This window comes from Anabrus simplex, chromosome 1 (genome assembly GCF_040414725.1).
Source record: "Anabrus simplex isolate iqAnaSimp1 chromosome 1, ASM4041472v1, whole genome shotgun sequence".
Lineage (NCBI taxonomy): Eukaryota > Metazoa > Arthropoda > Insecta > Orthoptera > Tettigoniidae > Anabrus > Anabrus simplex.
In genome coordinates this window covers 1,314,592,253-1,314,607,974 of record NC_090265.1, presented here as the reverse complement: position 1 = coordinate 1,314,607,974, position 15,722 = coordinate 1,314,592,253, and the positions used below count along the sequence as shown (strand labels likewise).

The 15,722-nt window shown below is 41.1% G+C and overlaps 1 protein-coding gene across 1 annotated transcript in view; it reads left to right on the top strand.

Moving 5' to 3' along the window:
- The window catches only part of LOC136858808 (serine protease inhibitor dipetalogastin-like), a 171,366-nt gene that overhangs the window by 25,755 nt on the left and 129,889 nt on the right, over nt 1-15,722 (top strand). Inside the window, exon 3 of the mRNA XM_068225748.1 lies at nt 2,882-3,040. Within this exon, the coding sequence (XP_068081849.1) occupies nt 2,882-3,040 (159 nt within the window). The remainder of the gene's footprint in view (nt 1-2,881; nt 3,041-15,722) is intronic.

The window sequence follows — 15,722 nt, the reverse complement described above, 5'->3', positions numbered from 1 at the left end:
CCGCTATTTATGCATGCTCCTTTTACCTCGGTATTCAATATCCATGTCATACCTCTGATTCATGTTTTACAGACTTCACTCTTGTTCTTGACCAGAGGAGGACATATTCAGGCGGTGTGACATGTCTGAACGAAGAGCAAGTCTGTCAGTTCATGTGATGTCAGGCGAGAGTTGAGTAATACAATGTTGCCTAGTCAAACGGCACTGTGAATGCCGAACTGGAGGGAACAGTCAGTTGTAGCGCTCTTGATGACAATAACGTGCGTGCTCCTGATATTAGTCTCTCTGAATAAAATGAGAAATTTCTACAGAAATATTCGTCACAAGTTTGAGTCCAGGTTTTAATGTGTAGAAACACTTTTTACTACTCTTTCATTTTTTTCAACCCCCGTATTCAGTCGATGGCAACGATGTTCCTAACAGTTACCAAATTAACTTGTTGAATTTACATAGTTATGATTTGTTAAAGATCAAATACAAACACAAGGAGGACTTGGTTGATTTTTACAAGAATGTTTCTCAAACCAGATTTCCGTGATTGTATGCACTTGCTGCACGGATATCATGTTCGGTTCGTCATATGTGTGTGTGAGCAATTCTTTTCTGATGCAAAACTTTTCTAAGTCCAAATCCAGAAGTACCCTCTCAGATCACAAACTAGCATGCAGTCTTCGATTACAAATTGCCTAGACAAGTCGTCCTAACATTGATAAACTAAGGAGAAAACGAAACAGGAAACACAGAAAAATGTCCACGAAATTTTTCTGTATGGCTCTCTTCTGAATTTATTTTTGCTCTGTTCTTTTTACGTTATAACATGACTATTCTTCGCATCAACTAGAATTGTTATATATTTTTCATAACATAGAAATTTCATTGTTTATAATGCGTGACCAATTATGTATTTCAAGCAGTCAGCATTAACATTACGATGTCCAAGACGTCAGTAGTGTTATTGACAACAGGTCTGTTTCTTTTCTTCCCTACATCGCTACATCCCGCTCACCTCAAACCATTTCCTCTTCCCACGTGGTTGTTAGAAAGCAGTGCAGTGCGCGATGGCGTCACAATCTGAACTCGTCTTCACTGGGAACTTAAACAGTGGAGTGAGGTTACTTAACTTTCTCATTTCTACGTGAGAATTGCAGTCTAAATATATTCTAATATATTTCTGATAATCTATTAAGAACGATCGTTTATTCACGCTCCCACACTTTCCTCAACATTAACCAAATGAAATCTGAATATATCAACCTTTGCTCTACGTTCCCTTCGCCGTCCACAACTTTGCTATAAAGAGGAACTCGGCATTAACCGGCTGGCGAGCTGGCGTTGATTAACTGGACATTCTACACGTACATTTCATCTACTATGTATTCCGGCTATTTTTATTCCTGCCTGTTTTGTTGTTCTGAGGGTCGAAATTCACGATTGGTTAACCCTTCGATTTGTTCCTCTATATTAAAAATACTTGTATGCTTGAAAATTTCCATGAGGAGGTAATAATTCATGCTGTCGAATATACATAGGTGAGTGGTTGGAATACATCCTACTGAGATTTTGGGCAAGATCTGACTTTTCATAAATAATAATGGGTTGTATGATTTCACGTTGAAATGCATGTTGAAATTTTCTTTGTACTTAAATTCCTTTTCTTTGAGGTATGTTACGCATATTTACTGTAAGTGTCTCCTTGGTAAATATTTAACTACAAATAAATAATTTGATTCATTGATTATTCATTTGCAAGCACACTAGTTTATGAGTACTGATTAAATGATGTGTTGTGCTGAAATTCGGCAACATCGCTCGGTTTTCCTTACTCCCGTTAACACTTAAATACTTAACTTTGAATCATGAATCCCACAATATTTAACGTAGTAGTCTGTAATAGGTATAACTAGTACAATTATTTATGCGAAACGTAATAAATAAAACATATAAAATATTCGCATAGTTTCATGCATGCTGTTAAATTTTTCTTTGTGCACTTTTTATCAAATGTAAATTTTATTTAACAGTGGTGGATGATGTTATATTTATGATTTGAAATCGCATTAGCTTGATCGTTCGTTCGTGCGAGAGGCCAGTAATGAAGGCTCAAGTTTGGGACGCTCCCATATTCGTGTCATTCACTCAGCAGATGTACTTTTGTTGACCTGATTTAATTCCTCATTAAGTCTAGTTTCTTCTTGCTTTATATGATCATTTTTTAAAAGTATGTATTCATAAATCCTTCAATTTTCACGGTGTCAAGATCAAGGTTGGCTAGTCTGTTAAAAAGATGGAGTCGGGTTTACGATTCGAAAAATGTTACCCCCTCTCTTCTTGCAGAAATCTGGCGGTAGATATGGCTCCACCCGTCTGTAGCTCCGGGATGCCCATATGTGACGTCGCGGGAAGCTTCTTATTAGGAAGATTGACACCCCAACTTGGACCCAGCTAATAAACCTCGTCGAGAGAAATCAAATTACGCACACATGATGTTTACACGCCAAGCTACACCTCGCGGTAACTAATTTTCGACCGCCAAAATCGTACCTTAACTAGGCGGCCATCTTGTGATGACGTCATGTACATTACGTCCTCTACCGCGGTCACATCATGCGCACTCATTTTTCTACTTTAAAATATATACACCGTTACCGCATATGCAATAATTCTTGAGCTATAATCACATTTTGTGTTACATGGAAAGCCTCTTATCGATTTTTCGCCGGAGACTACCAGTCCAAATTCCAATGACGTATTATTTATCAACTAGAAACAATGCGTAGGTTTATGTTCTTTGTTGTGTATTCCGTCTGTATTACAAAATGAAAGTGAATGTTTTGTGACTTGTCATATTAAGTCCTGAGAAATCGTTCATGGTGTGTTTCAGTACGTGGACTGTCGGTTCGGCGCGGTGCGTGCGCCTCTCGTCCTGAACCCAACCACTGCGCCTTCTCGTTCATCGTGTGGCGTCGAGTTTGCAGCACGGAGAACATCACCTACACAAGCATCTGGGAGATGATGTGTGAGGGTCAGATGCAAGGATCACGTAAGTTCACCATTCAATGTGTATTTAGCACTGCCATAACAAGAGGGACCAATTTTGTTTAAGGAGTAAAAAAAAGAAAAGCAAAGTCATCTCCGTACAGGCCATGAAGGCCCTGGGAGTGGTGGAAGGTAAAGGCTTCCACTATTCGTAACCTCGGCACTTGATGGGGGTAGAGTGGTTAGCCCTACGCCCATCCGCCTTTGCCCCCAGGAATTAACCTGGTAGTCATTTTTGGTGTAGGATGACTGAACCTCAGGGCCATATGCACCTCCGGAAGTGGAAATCTCATTTCTTAAATATTACGACTTCCTGACGGGGATTCGAACCCACGTCCTTCCGGGCGAGCCGAGTACGCTGTTTATGAAGTGCTTGGAGAAAATAGAAAGCCGAAAGTTCTCTGGGGACATTCTAAATGCTATAAAATCAGAAAATCTTCATATTGTAGTAGTGACCACCAGATTTTTTTTGTTTCATAAGAGGCTTGCAGTGGTGTCTCAAAGGCGCACTAGGCGCCAGCGTCTTAGAAAGGTGTAGCAATCAAACTGACGAGCCCACTGCTACACTGGGGCGAAACGCTGGCAATTTCACGATTGGAAAAGCCTAAAGAGTTTAAATGTTTTCAAAAGTTTTTTGTTATTTATTTATCGTCACACTACCACATCGAAGGTTTCAGTTACACAAAGATGGAAAAGAGCTAAGATTGGGGAGGGAGTTACTCTGACCTTCGTTAAAGTACAGTTCCAGCATTTACGTAACATGAACATGGGAAACGACGAAAAGCAATCTTCAGGGCTGCCAATGGTGCGGTTCGGACCCACAGCTTCCCGAATGCACGTATGCGACACGGACTACATAGCTAATTCGCTCGGTACACGTTCATGATTGTTATCATTTAACTTATGCAATTAAATATTTCCCAACAATATCCTGCATCCACAAGCCCATGAAGTTCAGCGTATCAGAGTTCGTTCTTTATGTTGCGTTATGGCAAATGATAAACCGTGGAAATGAACATATGAACGAAAGGTACAATGAGCTGTTTCCAATGTAATATACACTTAAATGTTAACTGTTGAAGTGAAGAGTTGAATAGAAGGCTGAAAACGCCAAAGTCAACAGATGGTTTAACCTAATTCCTACTCCTCTCAACAAGGTACACTGACTGACAGAGCAAATGCAACACCAAGAAGGAGTGGTCAGAACTTTATGCCAATTGCAGGGTAGACTGACGTCACTGAGGTATGCTCATGATGTGAAATGCGCCGCTGTGCTGCGCACGTAGCGAACGATAAAAGGGACACGGCGTTGGCGAATGGCCCACTTCGTACCGTGATTTCTCAGCCGACAGTCATTGTAGAACCTGTTGTCGTGTGCCACAGGACACGTGTATAGCTAAGAATGCCAGGCCGCCGTCAACGGAGGCATTTCCAGCAGACAGACGACTTTACGAGGGGTATGGTGATCGGGCTGAGAAGGGCAGGTTGGTCGCTTCGTCAAATTGCAGCCGATACCCATAGGGATGTGTCCACGGTGCAGCACCTGTGGCGAAGATGGTTGGCGCAGTGACATGTAGCACGTGCGAGGGGTCCAGGCGCAGCCCGAGTGACGTCAGCACGCGAGGATCGGCGCATCCGCCGCCAAGCGGTGGCAGCCCCGCACGCCACGTCAACCGCCATTCTTCAGCATGTGCAAGACATCCTGGCTGTTCCAATATCGACCAGAACAATTTCCCGTCGATTGGTTGAAGGAGGCCTGCACTCCCGGCGTCCGCTCAGAAGACTACCATTGACTCCACAGCATAGACGTGCACGCCTGGCATGGTGCCGGGCTAGAGCGACTTGGATGAGGGAATGGCGGAACGTCGTGTTCTCCGATGAGTCACGCTTCTGTTCTGTCAGTGATAGTCACCGCAGACGAGTGTGGCGTCGGCGTGGAGAAAGGTCAAATCCGGCAGTAACTGTGGAGCGCCCTACCGCTAGACAACGCGGCATCATGGTTTGGGGCGCTATTGCGTATGATTGCACGTCACCTCTAGTGCGTATTCAAGGCACGTTAAATGCCCACCGCTACGTGCAGCATGTGCTGCGGCCGGTGGCACTCCCGTACCTTCAGGGGCTGCCCAATGCTCTGTTTCAGCCGGATAATGCCCGCCCACAAACTGCTCGCATCTCCCAACAGGCTCTACGAGGTGTACAGATGCTTCTGTGGCCAGCGTACTCTCCGGATCTCTCACCAATCGAACACGTGTGGGATCTCATTGGACGCCGTTTCCAAACTCTGCCCCAGCCTCGTACGGACGACCAACTGTGGCAAATTGTTGACAGAGAATGGAGAACCATCCCTCAGGACACCATCCGCACTCTTATTGACTCTGTACCTCGACGTGTTTCTGCGTGCATCGCCGCTCGCGGTGGTCCTACATCCTACTGAGTCGATGCCGTGCGCATTGTGTAACCTGCATATCGGTTTGAAATAAACATCAATTATTCGTCCGTCGCGTCTCTGTTTTTTCCCCAACTTTCATCCCTTTCGAACCACTCCTCCTTGGTGTTGCATTTGCTCTGTCAGTCAGTGTACTTTGTGAAAGCTGTGTGTAGGGTACGGGTTTTAGGGAGTGTGGACGTTCATGAGAGGAACTCGCGGGATATGATGAATAGTGGATGGAAATAGACAGCACTAAGACACATATTTTGATAATTTTGCATGATCGTAATCACGATATGAGCTGTGTTCCTTATCCCTAAATACGACAGGATATTTTGAAATTTTTCATATACGTTGCACTTGTAACTAATATTTACAGTTTTGAAATTGTCAATATGTTCTTCCAAAATTACATTCTAACTACTTAAAATTAAAAATAAATTATTTTACGTCATACTAACACAGATAGGTCTTAGATGGGATAGGAAAGGTCTAGGACTGGAAAGGAAGCGGCCGTGGCATTAATAAAGATACAGCCTCAGAATTTGCCTAGCGTGAAAATAGGAAACCATGGAAAACGATATTCAGGGTTGCTGTAAGTGGGGTTCGAACCCACTATCTCCCGAACGCAAGCTCACATCTGCGCGACTCTAACCGCACGACCAACACGCTCGGTGCTACTCTACTACTACTATCGATCATGATGATGATGATGAAGATGATGATGATGATGATGATGACGATGCTTGTTGTTTAAAGGGGCCTAACATCTAGGTCATGGGTCGCTAAAGGTACAAAATATAATGGCAATTTAAAAGTTCTAAATCATCCAGTGACCAGAATAAGAAATGTGATGAAGAATGAATGAATGGATATGAATTTTAAGCAATCAGTTGATCCGACTCAGAAACTATCATAAACAATAGCATTACTGACCAAGGGACAATCCTGACTCGAGGATGCTTGTTTTCTAAAGGGGTCCAATCCAAAATGCAGGTCAATGGCCCCTCATAATGGTACTTATCGCTAGTAAAGTAGAACCATGGTATTTGTCATGTTGCGGTACTAATAAAAAATAGCGCAGACTCACAGTGTTCCACACATTATGGTACTATCCACAAGTATTGTATGTCGCAAAGGTAATGCAGACCTACGGTGTTTCCCATATAATGGCGCCACTCATAGGCAACGCACACCCATGTGTTCCTCACCTAGGTGTACTAATCACGGGCGCCGGTATTCCCGTGGTATACCTCATATAGTGGGTACTAATCACAGACAACGCAGACCCTCGGTGTCGCTCAGACAGTGGTACTAATCACAGGCAACGCCCCGACCCGTGGTGTTTCTCACGATCGTACTAATCATGGGTACTGGAAACACGCAGTAAACAACTCTCTGCTGCTACTAATCACAAATCTGTTGAGTACCTAACATAGTGGTACTACTCGCAAGTAAAGGTGACCCATGGTGTTCCCCGCGTGATGATACTAATCACAAGTAGTTTCATGGTTCTAATACAATCATCCCTTGGTCAACCCTTTTAGTCGTCTCTTACGACAGGCAGGGTATACCGTGGGTGTATTCTTCATTTGTGTCCGCTACCCTACTACTACTGACACATACATCTCATTAAGAACCGTAGTCTACCAAGACGACTGCTGCGCAGTCGATTAGCCTGAAGATGTGCCAATGTCACTTGGTCAGCATGACGATATCCTCAGCTAAATTGCTTTGTTTTTTCGACGGAGTCTGCTACCTCTCAAACAGTTCACCTTCTGGATTGAACTCGTGAGACTAACGAGTGACTCCTGTTTTTGCTGTCAGTCCAGGATTGAAGTCCTTGAACGAGCCGGGTATAAATAATTAAATTACTTTTGCGGTTTTCAGAGACGCTGACGTGCCAAAATTTTGTGCTGCAGGAGTACGTTTTACATTGTGATAAATATACCAACATAAAGCTGATGTATTTTAGAACATTTAAATACTACGGGACTAAGCCGGATTCGAACCCTCTGACCTGGGCTGAGAAAGCCTGCGCACTACGGTTTAAACCACTCTGAACGACGCCAGGTGTGGAACTGGGGTTCTCCGGGTAAGACATAGACATTGTCGCTCCAAGTGGAAGATATAATGAAAACAGACTTAACAATGAAAATCCACAGCCTGTTTCCAGTCATTCGACCGGGCCAGGAATGGAATGAATGAAGCCCTATCCAGCTGCGAGGATAGGAATAGTGCCGGCTGCCGAAGCCTGTCGCACTCCTCTGGGGCAATGATTAATGAATGACAGATGAAATGAAATGTTACTGGAGAGTGTTGCTGGAATGAAAGATGACAGGGAAAACCGGAGTACCCGGAGAAAAACCTGTCCCGCCACCGCTTTGCCCAGCACATATCTCACATGGAGTGACCGGGATTTGAACCACGGAACCAAGCGGTGAACGGTCGGTGTACTGCCACCTGAGCCACAGAGGCTTGGAAGATATAATAATAATAATAATAATAATAATAATAATAATAATAATAATAATAATAATAATAATAATAATAATAATAATAATAATAATAATCATAATAATACCGGGCGAGTTGGCCGTGCGGTTAGGAGCGTGCAGCTGTGAGCTTGCATCCGGGAGATAGTGGGTTCGAGCCCCACTGTCGGCAGCCCTGAAGATGGTTTTCCGTGGTTTTCCATTTTCACACCAGACGAACGCTGGGGCTGAACCTCAATTAAGGCTACGGCCGAATCCTTCCCACTCATAGGCCTTTCCAGTCCTATCGTCACCATAAGACCTATTTGTGTCGGTGCGACGTACATCAAGTTGTTAAATAAATAAATAAATAATGTCTATATATAAAACTAGCAAGATACCCGTGCTTCGCTACGGTATTATACTGAAATTTATAATTGAATGCTTATTGTTTTGTATATAATCCGCCGAAATTCGCGATCTGAGTCGTTTTCTGAGAGAATCCGCCAAAATTCGCGATCTGACTCATTTTCTAATAGATTACGGCAAGTTTCCTCCCATTTTCAATTTTTCTTTCCAGCATCCGATTTCGTACTTCCCGGGCTAGGTCCAGGCATTCCAACCGGGCAGTTGGGTCACTAAATCTTTGCCATCTTTTCCTATAAGCATTTTTAATATGGATCAAATCCTTGAGGAGATTTGGGGTGGTGTCGTCTTGGGTGCCTTGGCGGTACTGAACCCGCGGCCGAACTGCATTCTTAGTCATTACCCGTCCAGAACCCGTTTCCAGCGCGGTCCGCACATTTGACGACGGTTCAGAACATTATTATTATTATTATTATTATTATTATTATTATTATTATTATTATTATTATTATTATTATTATTATTGTTACGGAGTTATCCGTGGTAGTTAGAGGTGAAAGAAGGTGCTGGGATGAATAGGTCTCAATCTACGAAATTAAAGTTAATTTAAAATTTAACAAGGTTATATTTTCTTTTCACGATCAATAAATAACAAATATAACAGGTACACAGTAGCCTAGCAACCAATCAAGAATGTACAATTACGGTAGTTACAGGATTTGGGCTCTGAGACCCAGACACACAATTCTTGAGCAATTAGCCCAACTTTACTCGAATGTACAAGATTCAACAAAAGGGGGAGAAAACCCCTATCATGCCCGGGGGCACTTACTCCCAATTACACAGTAAAGCCTCCTCGAGGCACACAGAAACCTTTTTTGAAAGAGCAACCCGCTATCAAAGTTCCAGCCTATCAAAGGCCACACCAAACTCAACTTTCAAGCTGACCTCCAAACACATGAAAACAGGGGTAAAAATACCCAACCTACTGAGGCCTATTAAGTAAAGAAACAGGTCAATCACATGGCCTCCAAAATACCAACTTGAGAGGAGGCGAAAGTGCACTCCTAATACACTTTATTAAAACCTACTGGGCACTAGGCCGCATATTCAAGGGCTAATCCCATACTAAACAGGTGACACGATAGGAAAACTATTACATTACGAAACGAAGAAAAATGGTTGAGAAAACGTAGTCACCTCAAAAACAATATGAAAGGGAGCTCGAGAGGGTTAGGCACTCTCTATCCCAATTTGTAGTTACAGAGGCAGAATTTAAATTAAGAGTCTTTTATATTTTAGAGGAAAGTTACATGGTAAAAGGTATAGAACCTGCCCCGAGAGTTAAACTGCCGAGCTGGCAAGAAAATAAGTTATTAAAAGGCCATAACCTTATGGATGAACTGCTGCCCGAAGAAAGAAGCGCTTCCCGCCCCCTGCTACATAATTTACACAATGATAGGTGTTACTGAAGTGGCGCGGAGACCCGGAAATCAGCAGTTTATATACCCTCGCGGAACATTCGAGACCTTTCATGAATGAGAACACCCGCCCACAAGCCTTTTATTGGACGACCAAAAGATTACTTGTCAGAAGTGAAGAAGAAAACCAGGATTGGTGGAAAATTAATTACAGAAATTACTCATTGGTCGAATTCAAAACTGGCCGAAAGTGAAGGGTTATACAGCCAACCTAAACAATGACTGAAAGAAATTTAACAAAGAACAAACTTATGAACACAAAATTTCTCCAAAAACACAGTTCTTTCACTTCGCACTAGGGTGCATAATTGTAGTCCTTCAGTAGTGCCATCTAGAAGAGAATGTTCACACTTCTTACTACAGGCAAAACAAAAATACATCGAAAACGACACCGTTCAGAACACTTCAAAATTTACAAGTAGGGACATCTTCTGAGAAACTAGAGAATTAACACTGTAGTTAAAGTTCAGGCTTCCTCTAGTAGAGGAGTTTCAAGTGGCGCAAAGTTTGAATAAGCGGCGTGGAGGTGTACCACCCGGTACAATTATTATTATTATTATTATTATTATTATTATTATTATTATTATTATTATTATTATTATTATTATTATTATTATTATTATTATTGTAGATGTTCTGGACCCCACAGCAAGATGCAAGACCGCTACTTGGCGGTAAATTACATCTGCTACGATTGTCATTGTTGACAATGTGACCAGCATCATTGTCGCGCGTAGACAAGTGTGCGGGATTTCTGGCGATACGAATGACATACTGTACTTCCGTGCATTATTGACCTTATAAAAAATGAAATGGCGTATGGCTTTTAGTGCCGGGAGTGTCCGAAGACAAGTTCGGCTCGCCAGGTGCAGGTCTTTCTATTCGACACCCGTAGGTGACCTGCGCGTCGTGATGAGGATGAAATGATGATGAAGACAGCACATACACCCAGCCCCCGTGCCATTGGAATTAACCAATTAAGGTTAAAATCCTCGACCCGGCCGGGAATCGAACCCGGGACCCTCTGAACCGAAGGCCAGTACGCTGACCGTTCAGCCAACGAGTCGGACATTGACCTTATTATAGAGGTGAACAATTGGACGGTCAATCTCATTTCTATCGTTTATTTCAAATGTGTTTAAATTTTTTTTTATACGTCAGGAGAATCTACTGTAATGTAAGAACGTTCTCCGAAGGAAAAGATGGCTCTTGAAAAGGAACCCAAGAAAGATTAAAAATGATCGGTTTATGATCAGAATAAGTACATCGAAAATCTACAACCTGTTTCCAGTCATTCGACAGGGTCAGGAATGGAATGAATAAAGCCCCCATCTAGCGGCGACAGTAGGAATTGTGCCGACTGCCGAAGCCTGTCGCACTCCTCTGGGGCAATGATTAATGAATGACAAATGAAATGAAATGATATTGGACAGTGTTGCTGGAATGAATGATGACAGGGAAAACCGCAGTATCCGGAGAAAAACCGGTCCTGCCTCCGTTTTGTCCAGCACGAATATCACGTGGAGTGACCGGGATTTGAACCACGGAACCCAGCTATGAGAGGCCGGCGCACTGCCGCCTGAGCAATGGAGGCTCCTTATAAGTACATTATGAACAGTAAAATAAATTGGTGTCACCTCCTTTTACACTCCACCTCTGTTAAGTTTATTTACACCCCCCTCCAAAAAACAAAGAAAGCGCGTTTCTTTATGTTTAAAGGAGATTCCAAACACCAATGTTCAGGTCTATTACCTTCAGTTTTGAGATAAAAGGATCCCCATAAAAATAATTCACTTTACTGCACTTCCTTTCACACTCCTCCCCAGCCCCCCTAAGTGAATATTCTGGCAAAAAAATACTTGTTTCTTTAACAGTAAAGGACCTTCTAAATACCAATTATCACGACTTTAACTTCTTCAGTTTATGATTTATGTGTCCGCATGAAAGATGACCCCCCCCCCAAAAGGCGTTTTTCTCTGTTTTTAAAGGAGATCCAAATACCAATTTTCACGTCCGTAACAACTTTAGTTTTTATTGGATGTAGGTATTCTCACACAATTAGGTCAATTAATTTTCTAATTTTTTCACCCACCCCCTCCTCCAACTTCATTGGATTTTCCGAGAATACGTGTTTCTTTACTTTTAAAGCAGATTCCAAATATCAAATTTCAGGTCTGTAACATCTTCATTTTTGATATATCAGTAGCCTAATTAAAAGAATTCGACACCATTTTCAGTCACTTTTACCACCCTCCCTTCCATCCAAGTTGTATTTCTGAAAACTAAAAATACACGCTTCTTTATTTTTTATAGAGATAAAAAATTCCATTTTCACTTCTGTAACATTTTAAGTTTTTGGGATATACAGTAGACATTCTCATTTTAAAATTTCACCCCCTTTTTAGTCCCCCTTAAGTGGAGTTTCCAAAAACTAATCATGTATGTATCTTTACATTTACAGGAGATTCCAAATACCACCTTTTACGTCTGTAACATTTTACGTTTCTCAGATATTCTGTAGATATCGTTTTTCAAAAAATTCACCCCAATTTGTCACTCCTGTTTAACAGCCATTAATTGGATTTTCCAACAATAAAATATACGTGTTTTTTATTTTTAAAGGAGATCCCGTATATAAATTTTTAGTTCTGTAATATCTTAGTTTCTGAGATATATGTATCCTCATTAAAGGCATTCAATCCATTATTCACCCTTTTACACCCCCTCCTATTGGAATGTTCAGAAAACAAAAAAATACGTTTCTAAATATCAATTTTTTATCTGTAAACTTTTAATGCTTCGAGATATAGATACACTCATTTTAAAAATCCATCCCCTTTTCACCCCCCACTGTTTAGTTTTTCCAAAAGCAAAAGAATGTATCTTTATTTTTAAAGGAGATCCCAAATACCAATTTTTACATTTGTAAACTTTTAAAGTTTTAAGATATAGATACACTCATTTTAAAATTTCACCCCCCTTTACACCCTCCCATTAATTGGATTTTCCAGAAACTAAACAATACGTGTTTCTTTATTTTTAAAAGAGATCAAAAGTACCAATTTTCAGGTCTGTAATATCTTCAGTTTCTGATATATAAGTAGCGGTATCCTGATTAAAGGCATTCAACCCCTCTTTCACACTTCCTATTGGGATTTTCTGAAAACAAAATAATACCTGATTCCTTATTTTTAAAGATGATTTAAATACCAATGTTTACTTCTATAGACTTTTAAAGTTTTGAGATATAGATACACTCAATTTAAAATTTCGTCCCCCCCCTTTTCACCCCCTTAGCGACGGAATATCCAAAAATCCTCTTTTAGCGAGTACCTACATCTTAATATGAATGTATCCCCAAAATTTCATTTCTTTATGTCCAGTAGTTTTGGCTCGGCGATGATGAGTCAGTCAGTCAGTCAGTCAGTCAGTCAGTCAGTCAGTCAGTCAGTCAGTCAGTCAGGACAAGTTATTTTATATATATAGATAAGAGTTTTGTCTGTACATTGCTCAGAATTTGAAAAGAATGGTATTTCTGTATCGGTCATGTCCATAGTAACAAGGAAATGCAATTTTTACTTCTCCCTAATTTCTGTCTGTCTGTATGCATGTATGTACACGCATCCCGGGAAAACGGCTGAAGAGAATTTAATGAAAATCGGTATGTGAAGTCGGGAGGTGAGCCACTACAATCTAGGCTGTAAATAATTTGACTCACGCTGAGTGAAATGGTAGTTTAGGGAAAGGCGTAAAAATTAATTCTCAAATATTTATATTATTAACGGTCCTATCGACAAATACTACATAACGAAAGTTATATAGAATTACACTTCTGATCATTTATGTCATATGTTGTTACCGTACCGGCTTAGATAACACAGATATTCATGAATTTGTATTTTTGTTGCCAAGTCCATATCAACGCCAAGCCACGAGAAAATGGATTAACAGAATTTAATGAAAGTCGGTATACAGAGTCATGGAATAAGAAACTACAGTCTAAGTTATAAACCATTTTATTCACCCTGGATGGAATTGTAGCTTAGGGCAGGGCTCCTAAAATTTAATTTTTAATTGCCTATGTTATGGTCCTATCGAAAAGTATTACACAAAAAAGTTATAGAGAATACAATTTTCGACCATTTATGGTGTATTTAGTTTTACCGTACCGACTATGTTGTGTTGTTGTTGTTTAGTCCTCAGCCCGAAGGCTGGTTGGATCCTCAACAGCTCCGCCATCAGTTGTCATAGATGGTCTAGGCATCACTGAAGAGGCGTACTAGGGAAATGAGGAGTGAGGTAGTTTCCCGTTGCTTTCCTCACCGAGCCAGAAGTTGATATTATTATATCAGTCTGCCAAGCCCGCTGAAATGCATGCATCAACCGACCCTATGAGCAATATTTTCACACCATTTATAGCAGGGACTGGCTGCAGAAGGAATGGCATTACTAGCATCACTCATACCTCAGTCACTTTCATTTTGTCAAAGCCAAGGATAAAGCTGAGACAGATCAATGAAAGTAACAAGATTGCTCTAGCCCATACCAGAAGACATAGTGCACTGTAAACACTAGGTCCCGCCAGCAAAGGCATACCGACTATGTTAAGAGTGGTATTTCAGAGTCGGAAGAAAACTAAATGTGAAGGCCTACAATATTGAAAGCGCATAACATTGATCAACAATAACATTACATTGACCATTGTTTGTTGTAATGTTCTCTGTCTCTTATGCTGCCGCTGAACTCAGATAGATGGGATTATTGCTGCGTACCGAGTATAACAGCCTGACTAAATACTAACCGGAAATAGCTGGGAAGTTAGAAAACTTTCTTCTCTAGCATGCCATTCCTCTGGTTCATACATTTTCTGATACTGGCGGTACGTAACAGACTGGTTCATCATAGTATTCCAGCTATTCGATGCCTACTCTGACGCACTGTTTTGAATGAGCAATGTACACACTTAAGGCAGAGGCTTACTTAGTAGTAGTAGTAGTAGTATGACCTGGCCTAGAATTACAATTTAGGTCTATTCCAAATTATATCACCACAATTCACTAAATAACTCAATATTCAACCCTGAAAAGAGCCGTTTCTTAAGAAAAGCTTCTTCCTCTTCACTTTTATTAAATTCTACATTCATTTTATTCCAAATTAGCAGTGAAGAGGGGTTTCTCCTCTGGCTTCGAGGAAAAATTTATCTCCAAGTCAGATAGATTATTCCGCTGGCTGTGTAGTAAACTGACATTTTCCGACTCATCGGGTAATCCTAGGAAACAGATTAGTAAAAGGCCCTGAGAGTCTATTCGACACCCCCACCCAGCCGAAATAAGGCGATGTGTGTTCACGGATCACGGCTGCCTGCGGCTTGGTCATTCCAACTCTGGAACTTTAGACTTTTAGATCGGCAGCGTAGTACTGTTCGTTAACAGTGAGAAAATGTGTGGTTTTTCATTTGATCGAGTATTTCATATGAAAGCATTGCTTTTAATCGCGTCATTCCTACTGACGTCATTGTAATGACCTATGTTCATTTCAGTCGGGAAAACTACTAAGACAGGCTTTCTGAGGAAGTAAAAGGGCAGGAGAAGAGTGAGTCTCTGCCATTATAATGGAAACTGCCCAACCAGATATTGACTGATGGTAGGCAAGAGGGCCTACCATTACAATGAAAATTCCCTAACCCAGTCTTCATATGAGGAAATACATTTGGTGATTTATCCGTCGCGTTTCTAGGTTAACGTTAAGAGCTATGCAATTTAATACAATGTTGCTCACAACGTGTACACTACCTAACGAGGAATTCTGTATACAATGTAGAATTCCGTAGCGAAGCACGGGTATGTCAGCTAGTAATAATGATAAAAATAGTAGTAATATTAATAAGAATGACATTGTTCTGATTAATTGCATGTACATATATATCTGGGAGGCATG